The sequence below is a fragment of the Psammomys obesus genome, unplaced genomic scaffold (assembly GCF_907164565.1).
Source record: "Psammomys obesus unplaced genomic scaffold, mPsaObe1.curated_primary_1811, whole genome shotgun sequence".
Classification (NCBI taxonomy): Eukaryota; Metazoa; Chordata; class Mammalia; order Rodentia; family Muridae; genus Psammomys; species Psammomys obesus.
In genome coordinates this window covers 55,204,559-55,217,432 of record NW_026585895.1, presented here as the reverse complement: position 1 = coordinate 55,217,432, position 12,874 = coordinate 55,204,559, and the positions used below count along the sequence as shown (strand labels likewise).

At 41.8% G+C, this 12,874-nt stretch overlaps 2 protein-coding genes across 2 annotated transcripts in view; both read right to left on the bottom strand.

Moving 5' to 3' along the window:
* The window catches only part of Nxph2 (neurexophilin 2), a 123,372-nt gene that overhangs the window by 53,714 nt on the left and 56,784 nt on the right, over positions 1-12,874 (bottom strand). The window lies entirely within an intron of this gene.
* On the bottom strand, positions 2,182-2,534 carry LOC129671612 (peptidyl-prolyl cis-trans isomerase A-like). Its single transcript, XM_055600688.1, is given in 2 exon segments — positions 2,182-2,351; positions 2,354-2,534. Coding segments are annotated over 2 exon segments (312 nt in total). The 5' UTR covers positions 2,496-2,534.

Genomic DNA, 12,874 nt, shown 5'->3' with positions numbered 1-12,874 from the left:
GATGGAAGGGGAGGAGGTCTTCCCCTATCAGTGGACTTGGAAATGAGCAGGGAGGAGATGAGAGAGGGAGAGTGGGATTGGGAGGGAATGGGGGGGGGGCTACGGCTGAGATACAAAGTAAATAACCTGTGATTAATATTAAAAAATTGATTGCAAATATTTATGTAGACAATGAATTTTACCATGAAGGACTTCCTTTTTAAACTTAAGTTTATATGTTCAGAGCAACAAGTAACAGTGATATTTTGGTCATTACCATTTCTTTTCTCTTTGATGTTTATTTTGCTTGTTTAATTATAAGTTATAAGTGGAATATTAAAAAAAACTGAGGCTACACTTAACAGTAATGCACTTCTTTCTTTGACAGAGGAAATTTTAAGACAGTATAATGTTGAATGTGTGGATGGTTCTTATTAATGACTCACATAGATCTATAATGAAAATGAGCAAGTAGAGCAGAAGGAAAAAAGCGTAAATGTAGAGCTTGAAGTGAAAAGAACAATAGAAAACAAAATGCAGCAACTGGGACTTGTGCTGAAAGAAATGGAGTATTACTCTTGTTAAGAAAACACCTTTTTCCACTGTATGCTTTTGGCTCTTTTGTCAAAAATCAAGTGTCCCAGGTATGTGGGTTTATTTCTGGGATGTCTATTCGATTCCATTGATCAACCAGTCTATTTCTTCCATGCCAGTACCATGCAGTTTTTATTACTGGTGCTCTGTAGTATAACTTGAAGTCAGGGATAGAGATACCTCTAGAAGTTGTTTGATTGTATAGGATTGTTTTAGCTATTCTGGGTTTTTTGGTTTTCCATATGAAGTTGAAAATTGTTCTTTCGAGATTTGTAAAGAACTTTGTTGGTATTTTGATGGGGATTGCATTGAATCTGTGAATGGACTGGACCTAAGCTCCTTACAGAGATGTAGCAGATGGGCTGCTTAGGCTTCATGTGGGTTCCCTAGTAAGGTAGTAAAGGAAGTGGGGACTGCATTGGACAAGAACTGACTTGATAGCTTTTTGATCAATTCCTCCTGGAAGGACTGATTTACCAGGCCACAGAGGGAGAGGATATGCTTGGTCCTGATGATGAGCAAATTTGATGAGCTGGGGAAGATTTGAAGGGTAGCTCTCTTTTTCTGAGGAATAGGCAAGAGGAAGAAGGGAGTAGTACTGGAGTGGAGGAGGGATGGGGCTACAAGCAGGAAGTAAAGTAAAGTAATACATACATACATACATACATACATACATACATACATACATACATACATACATAAATGAGAGATCTTTTATTCTGCACTTGATCAAGAGCAATGGTGCTGGAACTGACCCAAACTTCTAACTTGTGAAGGAGCCTAAGGCATTATTTCTTGTTCTTAGAAAGTGACTGAATAAAGATACTGCCACTAATGTAATTCAGTGGGCAAGAGCAATCCAAAACTAGTAGCCAAACAAGACAGTGCCATCCATATGGTGTTGACTTTAGAAGCATGAAGTATGAAAGAGTGAAGTGATTATGAATTCATTCTCTGAGGTTTCAGCAAACCACTGAAGCCAGGTAGTGTGTCCCGGGAATTCTTGCATGAAGGTTTTGGTAAGTCAAAAGGCCATTGAATGAAGTTGTGAAAGTGGAGACTCCATGATGATGAAGATGCTAGAGCTACCAAAGACTGCTACATATAGGAAGCAGAACCAACATGAAGGAGATATATGTTGCAGGGAGAAAATCTGGAGGGATAAGAGACATCAAAACCCTTTGACATTGGATTGTTGCCTTGTTGGATTTTGGTCATGTTTTGATATTTCCTCACTATTCCCCCATGTTTTTCCTTTGAAATAATAATGTATATTCTGTGCTATGTCAATGCAATATTCTGAAAATACCTCTTACATTCTAAGAGACTGAAACATTTGCTGAGTCTCACAACCAAAGTCAATAATAGACATTGAGACTGCTGTTCTGTTGTTTGTTTGTTTTTTCTTATTTACTTTTTATTCATAATCATAAACTTAACTCTGCAATCCAACTAGACTTGGAGAGGAATGAGGAAAATATGGAACCCAAAGAACTTCAGTGAGAGCAGAGATCACAGGGCACTTTGAGCAAATGGGATGGGGTGCTCTCCTGAGCTACAGAAGGAATGGCCTGGTGGGTAAGATGCCCTCGAGTCAAGAGAATTAGTTTAGAGTTGTCTACAGTCAGAAATTGTGATTATCTTGCTGGTCTTGCCATTCCTGGACACAAAATGCTCCATGGCTTCCACAATGTTTATGCCGTCTTTCACCTTCCCAAAAACCACACACTTGCCATCCAGCCACTCAGTCTTGGCAGTTCATATAAAAAACTGGGAACATTTGTGTTTGCTCCAGCATTTGCCATGGACAAGATGCCAGGACCTGTATGCTTCAGGATGAAGTTCTCATCCTCAAATTTCTCCCCAAAGATGGACCTGCTGCCAGGGCCATTATGGCATGTGAAGTCACCACCCTGGCACATGAATCCTGGAATAATTCTGTGAAAGGAGGAACCCTTATATCCAAAAACATGGAACACTTCACAAATTCTGGTGTTTGTTTAGCCTGCCTCTAAGAGAACAATGTAGTAAAGAACCTTAGTTGCCTTCAATTCCCCATGTAATCAACATTTACAACCTAAGGCAATGTATAGCTGTGGTCTTAAATTACTGATGACTGAAAGTTAATCACTAATAAATTTAATCCACACACTTATAGATTCATGCAGGTTGTGAGGGTATTAGTAAATGATCTAAGGTGTGTGAAACATAGGAATTATGGATGATCCATAATGATTTTAAAAATTTAGCTTCTAAGTTTATCACTCTAAAGTTAAAACTCTACTAAAATCAGTAGAGTTCTCAGAAGAAATTTACATACTCTTTGTAACCGTTAAACACACAGGATACAAAATCTGTAGAAAAACAAAAAGGAATGAGCCAGCCACTGAGTTCATGTCAGAGACATCCCTGTTCCCCTTACTAGGGTACCCACTTGGAGACTAAGCTGCCATGGGCTACAACTGAGCAGGGGTTTTAGGTCCTTTCCAGCATGGTCCTCGGTTGGAGTATCAGTCTCAGAAAAGATTCCTGGGCCCAGATATTTTTGGTTCTGTTGCTCTCCTTGTAGAACTCCAGTCCCCTCCAGGTCTTTCTATCTCTGCTTTCTTTCATAAGATTCCCTGCACTCTGCCCAAAGTTTGGCTATGAGTATCTGCTTTAATACACTGCTGGGTAGAGTTTTTCAGAGGCTCTCTGTGGTAGGCTCCTGTCCTGTTCCCTGCCCTCTCCCTCTTCCAATGTCTGTCCATTTGCCTTTCTGAGAATTGATCATCTTACCCAAGGGCCTCCTTCTTGCTTAGCTTCTTTAGGTGTACAGATTTTAGTATGATTTTCCTATATTATATCTCTAATATCCACTCATAAGTGAGTATATACCATGGGTGCATTTCTGCTTCTGGGATATCTCACTCAAGATGATCTTTTCTAGATCCCACCATTTGCCTATAAATTTAATGATTTCCTTGTTTATAATTGCTGAGTAGTATTCTATTATGTAAATGTACCACAATTTCTGTATCCATTCCTCAGTTGAGTGACATCTGGGTTGTTTCCAGATTCTGGCTATTACGATTAAAGCTGATTGAGCAAATGTCCTTGTTGTATACTTGACTCTAGCTCTGTTACCAGCTACAACTGAAATTTTCTCCTCATTCTTCTGGGCTTATATGTGCCTTATTCATTTTTTAAACTTATGTTCATGTTTGTGTGTGGATATGTGTACCTGAGTAAGGGTGCTGAAGGAGGCCAGTGAGGGGATTGGATCCTCTGGAACTAGAATTATAGACAGTTTTGAGTTACCTAACCTGGATGCTGGGACTCAAACTTGACGCTCTGCAAGAACTATACATGATTAACTGCTGAGCCATCTTTCCAGCCCCAAATTGAGACTATTTCATTGGAGGTAACACAAGAGGCCCCACAGGAGATTTCATAGGTCCCCTCTATGTCTTTTCATGAGGTATGCCTCAGACTCAACCTGGCTGGGTTTTTTTTTTTTTCACTAGTTTGCATGGCATATGTGCATATAGTGCTACTCTGAGGAGATAAGCCACTCCTTCTGTCATGAACCAGTGGTAAATTTTAGTTTGGAACGGGTTTGTTTAGTTGAGTGTTGTTGACTTGGAAAGTTTATTTTAGAATAAACCCATCCACTAGTCTTCTTTTTACATACACACATATATACATACACACACGCATACATACATACACACATACATACATTTATTTCTATATATGAGTGTTTGCTTGCCGGTATGTCTGGACCACCACATGCATGCCTGATGCCCCTGGTGGCCAGAAGTGAGTATTGGATCCCTTGGAACTGGAGCTACAGGAGGTTTTAGTTGTATGAGTGTTAGGCATTGAACCCGGATCCTCTGCAAGGGCAGCAAGTACTCTTGAGTCCTCTTTCTAGGCTCCCTTTTCACCACTTTTAAAGCACTTTGTTTTCTTTCCTTTCTCTTCTGGTCTCCTTTGTTTACCTTTCCTCTTCTACCTTCTACTTTCCCCTCTTTTTTTCCCTGCTATGTACTCAGGATGGCCTTGAACTCTCCTTTTATTGATTTTTACAAGTTATTTATTTTATATCCCGATTGTAACCCCTTCCCTCATTTCCTCTAAGTCCCACCCTCCCTCCATTTTTCTTCCTATCCTCTTTCCCTAGTCTACTGAAATTCGGAGTTCTCCCTTGCTACCTGACTCCAGCTTATCAAGTCTCATCAGGGCTGCCTGGATCCTCTTCCTCTGTGGCCTGGCAAGGCCACATCACCAGGAGCAAGTGATCAAAGAGCAGACAACTGAGCTCATGACAGAAACAGCTCATGCTCCCCTTACTCAGGTACCCACATGGAAACTGAATTGCCTATGGGCTACATCTGAGCAGGGGCTCTAGGTCCTCTCCATGCATGGTCCTTGGTTGGTACAACAGTCTCTGCAGGGTCCCCTGGGCTCATCTTTTTTCTTTTTCTTTTCTTTTCTTTTTTTTTTTTTTTTTTTTTAGTTTTGTTGGTCTTTTTTGATAGATTTAACATATTTTAATTAAATTTTTATTTTTTATATTAATTACAGTTTATTCACCTTGTATCCCCCCTGTATCCCTCCCTCATTCCCTCCCAATCCTACCCTCCCTCCCTCATCTCCACCCATTCACCTCTCCAAGTCCACTGGTCCATCTCCCCTTCATTGACCCTAGCTTATCAGGTCTCATCAGGACTGGCTGCAATGCCCTCCTCTGTGGCTGCTCCTCCCTCAGGGAGGGGGTTTGGTCAAAGAGCCTGCCACTGAGTTCATGTCAGAGATAGTCCCTGTTCCCCTTACTAGGGTATCCACTTGGATACTGAGCTACCATGCACTATATCTGAGTAGAGGTTCTAGGTTATATCCATGCATGGTCCTTGGTTGGATAAACAGTCTCAGAAAAGACCCCTGTGCCCAGATATTTTGGTTCTGTCTTCTTAAGGAGCTGCTGTCCCTGCTGGGTCCTCCTATTCCATCCCTCTTCTATAAGACTACCTGTGCACTGCCCAAAGTTTGGTTGAGAGTCTCAGCATCTGCTTTGATCTCTTGCTAGGTAGAACCTTTCAGAGGATATCTATGGCAGGCTCCAGTCCTGTTCCCTTTCTTCCATCACTACTGGTGCCTATCCTGTTTGCCATTCTGAATATTTAAGCATCCTCCCTAGGGTCCTCCTTGTCGTTTAGCTTCTTTAAGTCTGTAGGTTTTAGTTTAGTTATCCTGTATTATATGGCTAATATCCACTTACAAGTGAGTATATACCTTGCATGTCTTTCTGTTTCTGGGTTACCTCACTCAGGATGATCTTTTCTAGATCCATCCATTTGCCTGCAAATTTCATGGTTTCCTTGTTTTTAATAGCTGAGTAGTATTCTATTGGGTAAATGTGCCACAATTTCTGTATCCATTCCTCAGTTGAGGGCCATCTAGGTTCTTTCCAGATTCTGGCCATTGCAAATAAAAGTGCTATGAACATAGCTGATGTCCGTGTTCAATGATGGAGCGTCTTTTCGGTATATGCCCAGGAGTAGCGTATATCTGAGTGGCTGAATCTTGAGATAACACTATGCCCAATTTTCTGAGAAAGCACCATATTTATTTCCTAAGTGGTTGTACAAGTTTGCACTCTCATAGTACTTAAATTCTTACCTAGAGCAATAAGACAACTAAAGGAGATCAAGGGTATTCAAATCAGAAAAGAAGACAAAGTATACATGAGTGACCGCCAAAATTCTGCCAGGGAATAGCTGATAAACACTTGACACAAAATTAACTTAAAAAAAATCAGTAGCCCTCCTACAGACAAATAGGCTGAGAAAAATTAGGGGAAAAACACTCTTCACAATAGCTGCAAAAAACATAAAACATCTTGGTGTAGCTCTAACCAAGCAAGTGAAAGACTTGTAAGAAAAAATAATTCTTGAGCACCTTTTGGATATATGCCTAGGAGTGGTATAGCTGGATCTTGAAGAAGCACTATTCCTGATTGTCTAAAGAAGCACCAGATTGATTTCCAAAGTGGTTGTACAAGTTTGTAGCAGCTTTATTTGTAATGGCCAGAAGCTGGAAACAACCCAGATGCCCCTCAGTTGAGGAATGGATACAGAAATTGTGGTACATCTACACAATGGAATATTACACAGCAATAAAAACAAAACAAAACAAGGAAATCATGAAATTTGCAGGCAAATGGTGAGAACTGGAAAAGATCATCCTGAGTAAGGTATCCCTCCCTTAGCAGTGGACTTGGAATAGGACAAGGAAGAGATGAGGGAGGGAGGGTGCGATTAGGAGAGAATGAGGGAGGGGCCTAAGGCTGGGATACAAAGTAAGTAACCTGTGATTAATATTTAAAAAAATAAACTTAAATTTGTTTTGAAAAAAAGACACAGGGTATATACTCACTCATAAGTGGATATTAGGCATGTAATATAGGATAAACATATTAAAATCTGTACACCTAAAGAAACTAATCAAGGAGGAGGATGCTGGATAAGATGCTCAATCCTCATTCAGAAAGGCAAAGAGGATGGACATCAGAAGAGGGAGAAAACAGGGAACAGGAAAGGAGCTTGAAACAGAGGGCCTCTGAAAGGCTCTATCCTGCAGGGTATCAAAGCAGATGCTAAGACTTACACCCAAACTTTGGACAGAGTGCAGGAAATCTTATGAAAGAAGGGGGAGATAGTAAGACCTGGCGAGGACAGGAGCTCCACAAGGAGAGCAATAGAACTAAAAAATCTGGGCAAAGGAGTCTTTTCTGAGACTGATACTCTACCCAAGGACCATTCATGGAGATAACCTAGAACCCCTGCAAAGATGTAACCCATGGCAGATCAGTGTCTAAGTGGGTTCCATAGTAATGGGAACAGGGACTGTCTCTGACATGAAGTGATTGGCCTGCTCTTTGATCACCTCCCCATGAGGGGGAAGCAGCCTTACTAGGCCACAGAGGAAGACAATGCAGCCAGTCCTGATGAGACCTGATAGCCTAGGGTCAGATGGAAGGGGAGGAGGACCTCCCCTATCAGTGGACTTGGGGAGGGGCATGGGTGGAGAAGGGGGTGAGAGGGCAGGATTGGGAGGGAAGGAGAGGCAGAGTTACAGGGGAGATACAAAGTGAATAAACTGTAACCATGTTTGTAGCAGCCTTATTTGTAATAGCCATATGCTGGAAACAGCCCAGATGCCCCTCAGCTGAGGAATGGATGCACAAATTGTGGTATATCTACACAATGGAATATTACTCAGTAATAAAAAACAAGGAAATCATGAAATTTGCAGGTAAATGGTGGGATCTGGAAAAGATCATCCTGAGTGAGCTGTCCCAGAAACAGAGGGATGCACACGGTATATACTCACTCATATAGGCATATAATATAGGATAAACCTACTAAAATCTGTACACCTAAAGAAACTAATCAAGAGGGAGGACTCTTGCTAAAATGCTCAATTCCTATTCAGAAAGGCAAAGAGGATGGACATCAGAAGGAGAAAAGAGGGAACAAATCAGGAGCCTGACACAAAGGACCTCTGAAAGGCTCTGCCCTGCAGACTATCAATGCAGAGGCTGAGACTTATGGGCAACCTTTGGGCAGAGTACAGGGAATCTTAGGAAAGAAGTGGGAAACAGTAAGATCGGGAGAGGACAGGAACTCCACAAGGAGAGCAACAGAACCAAAAAATGTGAGCACAGGAGTCTTCCTGAGACTGATACTCCAACCAAGGACTATGCATGGAGATAACCTAAGACCCCTGCACAGATGTAGCCCTTGGCAGTTCAGTATCCAAGTGGGTTCCATTGTAATAGGAACAGGGATTGTCTCTGATATGAACTGATTGGCCTGCTCTTTAATTACCTCCCCCTGAGGGGGAAGCACCCTTACCAGGCCACAGAAGACAATACAGCCACTCCTGATGAGACCTAATTGACTAGGATCAGAAGGAAAAAAAAGAAGTCCTCCCCTATCAGTGGGCTTGGGGAGGGGCATGCATGCAGAGGGTGGAGGAAGGGAGGTATTGGGATGGGAGGAGGGAGGGAACCACATGGGGGGATACAAAGTGAATAAAGTGTAATTAATAAAGAATTGATATATATATATATATATAATAAATAAATTAAAATTAAAAAAAGAGTTTGGGGAAAGAAAAAATTCAAGTCTCTGAAGAAATCAATTGAAGAAGAGATCAAAAGATGGAAAGATCTCCCATGCTCATGGCTTGGTAGGATTAACATAATAAAAATGGCCATCTTACCAAAAGCAATCTACAGATTCAATGCAATTCCCATCAAAATACCAACTTTACACTTTTAAACAGTGTTGAGATGGTGACTGTGAGGAACTTTTCAAGTTGGACTAAATGTACTTTGTATTATGATATGGTGAGTTTATGGAGGCCAGGGAATAGAATGTAGTGATTAGAATAAGAATGGCTGCCACCAATTGGTACCCAATTGGTGGTGCTGTTTGGGGAGGTTTAGGATTTGTGTTCTTTATGGAGGAAGTATTTGACTGTCAGTGTTCTTTTAGAGTAAAAGTCTGTGCTAGTAATTGTCATGAGAGTTTTCAGCTCCTTGCTCCTGCCACTGCCATCCTTTCCTGTCATGATAAACTCATCTGTTTGGAGCCATAAACTCATATACTTACAAATAAGTTACCTTAATACTTTGTCATGAGAAGAAAAGTAGCAAATACACATATTTGTCTATCTGTCCCTGACATATACTTAACACAGTGCTCCCAAAATTTAGCCATGTTGTTTATGTGAGAATTCCATTCCTTTTCCTGGTTAGATGTACTGTTATTACATATGCACAGGACTTGTTTACCCACTAATCCATTGATGGACATTTGGTTGCATACACTTTTAGTAATTGTGAATAATGATGCAAACAGTTTGGTATACGCGTCTCTGCCTGAGGCACTGTTTTCAGTTCAATCCAGGAGAGAAACTGTGAGTCATATGGTAAGGCTATGTATAGCATTATAAGGGACTGCCAAACTTCTTCAGCAGCAACTATATTCCCCTGAACAGCACATAAAGATTCCAATTTGCAGCCTTTCTTGGGATCCAAGTAATGTGGTTAGTTCATATGAGGATTAATTTACAATCATTTGGCCTAATCATTTGGCCTAAGGATTAATTAGCATCTTTGTTTCCGATAAGCTGTATAATTTACCATTATCAGACCTACAGTTTTCCACTGGAAATTTCTTCACTCATACTTTTCTCTCTGTATTGGGCTTCACTATATAGTACTAATTAAAGATCAGTTCAATCTTCCTATGACTTCTACACAGGAGAAGTAACCTAAGACACATAAAATGCACATACCAAAAAAACAAAACCTGGAAGAATAAACATGATAGGTGCCTTATTCAGCCACCATGATAGAGGCTATGTCCTGTAGCAGATAGCAATAAATACAGAGACCCACACAGACACATTGTAGAGAACAAGACAGAGAAAGAGAGAAAGATTGGAACACATGACTCTAAATGTGAGGTCTCCACCAAACTCATCCCCTCAGAGCTCAGGGAAGGCCTCCGAAGAGGAGGCAGAAGGAGTTGAAGAGACAGAGTGGACAGAGGACACCAGGAGCACAAGGCCCTCTCAACAATGGAAGAAAGTTCCCATGAACTTACAGAGACTGCGCAGCAAGCACATGGCTGCCACAGGTGTGCACCAGATGTTCTGGTATGTACTACAACTTTCAGCTGAGTACGTTTATCGGAATTCTGAATATGTGTACAGCTGTATCTCTGGCATTTATGCCTTCTCCTGTGGCTTTTTATTTTCTGTTGGCTTGGCTTGTCCAATGTTGATGTGACAGTTCTTGTTTTATCTACTAATTATATTGCTGCATTTTTCTTTTCTTCTAGACGTTTGTTCTTGAGATTCGAGCAGCAGCTGCACCATCCTCCCAGGGCCCGAGTCTGCTAGATGCCATACTAGCTCCGCAGGATCGCAATCACTGACGGTACGGCCCGCCCAATCCCACAGTGACAGAGAATACGCTATATACTCACCAAAACCAGGCAGAAACGCCATACAAGCTAGGCACACCAGACGCTGGGCTTCCCAAGCTTAGAGAGCACAGTGAAGAGACCCCAGGACTTCCCAGAAAGCATCTGGACTAGCAACCCAGTCTCCAGTTACAGCGGGACTTTCTAACCTGGTGGCAGAGCAGCACTGAGCTGGCGGGGCACATCAGCCCTCCAGTTTAAGACTAACCAGGGCCAAACCAGAGAACAGAAAGGCTGGTTACCCCGATTCCCACTGACGTGACCACCCTGAAATCTCCAGCTGCAGCAAGACCTCATAACCTGGCAGTGACAGCAGCACGGAACTGGCGGAGCACATCAAAGAAGCAGGGCCAAACCAGAGAGCAGAGAGTCCGGATACCCTGATCTCTGCCAATTGACCTGACTATAAGTGAGTGCACCCTTGAGAATCTGCAGATCCCCAGATCCTGGGTCCTTCTAAAACAGAAGCCAGGCATCCATCGAACCCCCTCCCACCCATATACCCACTTTGGGAAACAGAAGGGCACTTGGGACATTGAAGTTCCTGCTCTGTGGGTCTAATTGAGGAGTTAAGGCAGTTAATACCAGAAATTGTGCTGCAATCATCACTAGCGCCTGCGACTTATACAGTGCAGAGCCCCTCCCTCAAACTCAAGGGTTCAACATTAGCCATCACTCTGTCCCTTGAGACACAGGTCCACACACACTTACACACACACACACACACACATGCACACACCCACGCATGCGCCTGCATTTGCCCCTTTTGCGCCTGCGTACTTTTCTCCCACAGGTACAGGGACCTCTCTCAGCTTCCTGAAGAACTCTCCAGACGCCAGAGAGAGACAATACCAGTCTGATCTGCAGAATCCAAAATCAAACAGGGAAGGTTTCAGATAAGCCAATGGCCAGGGATAGGCGAAAGAACACTTCCAACATAAATCAGGACATCATGACTTCACCAGCAAACCCCAAAATTGATGGATACTCCAATTCATCAGAAGCACAGGAAAATGACTTTAAAGCCATGCTTACCCAATTATTTGAGGCTCATAAGGAGGAAATGAGCAAATCTTTAAAAGAGTTGGCCAGTCAATTGGAGGTAAAGAAAGAAGAAATAGACAAAATCCTTAAAGAAACACAGGCAAACATAGCCAAACAAATAGAGGCACAAGTAGAGATGAAATTAGTGGCATATACTAGAACTCATTGGCACAGGAGACAACTTCCTGAACAGAACACCAACAGCACAGGCTCTAAGAGCAACAATCAATAAATGGGACCTCATGAAACTAAAAAGCTTCTGTAAGGCAAAGGACACTGTCATCAAAACAAAACGCCTGCCTATAGATTGGGAAAGAATCTTCACTAACCCTTTATCTGACAGAGGAGTAATATCGAGTATATACAAAGAATTAAAGAAGCTGAAAAGCAGCAAACCAAGTAATCCAATTAAAAAATGGGGAACAGAGCTAAACAGAGAATTCTCAACAGAGGAATATCAAATGGCAGAGAAACACTTAAAGAAATGCTCATCTTCATTAGCCATCAGGGAAATGCAAATCAAAACGACCCTGAGATATCACCTTACACCCATCAGAATGGCCAAGATCAAAAACTCAAGGGACAACACATGCTGGAGAGGTTGTGGAGAAAGGGGAACCCTCCTCCACTGCTAGTGGGAATGTAAACTGCTACAACCACTCTGGAAATCTATCGGGTGCTTTCTAAGACAATTAGGAATAGTGCTTCCTCAAGACCCAGCTATACCACTGCTAGGTATATACCCAAAGTTTGCTCAAGTACACAAAAGGGATATTTGCTCAACCATGTTTATAGCAGCTTTATTTGTATTAGCCAGAACCTGGAAACAACCCAGATGTCCATCAACGGAGGAATGGGTACAGAAATTGTGGTATTTTTACACAATGGAATACTACTCAGCAATCAAAAAGGAGGAAATCATGAAATTTGCAGGCAAATGGTGGGATCTAGAAAAGATCATCCTGAGTGAAATATCCCAGAAGGAGAAAGACAAACACGGTATATACTCACTTATATAGACCTATAAGATATGATAAACATAATGAAATCTATACACCTAAAAAAGATAATCAAGAGAGCGGACATGGGGTAAGATTATCAATCCTCGTTTAGAAAGACAGATGGGATGCGCATTGAACATATGACAGGAGTCTACTGAGCACATTTGAAAGACTCTAACTAGCAGTGTTTTCAAAGCAAAGACTCATGACCAA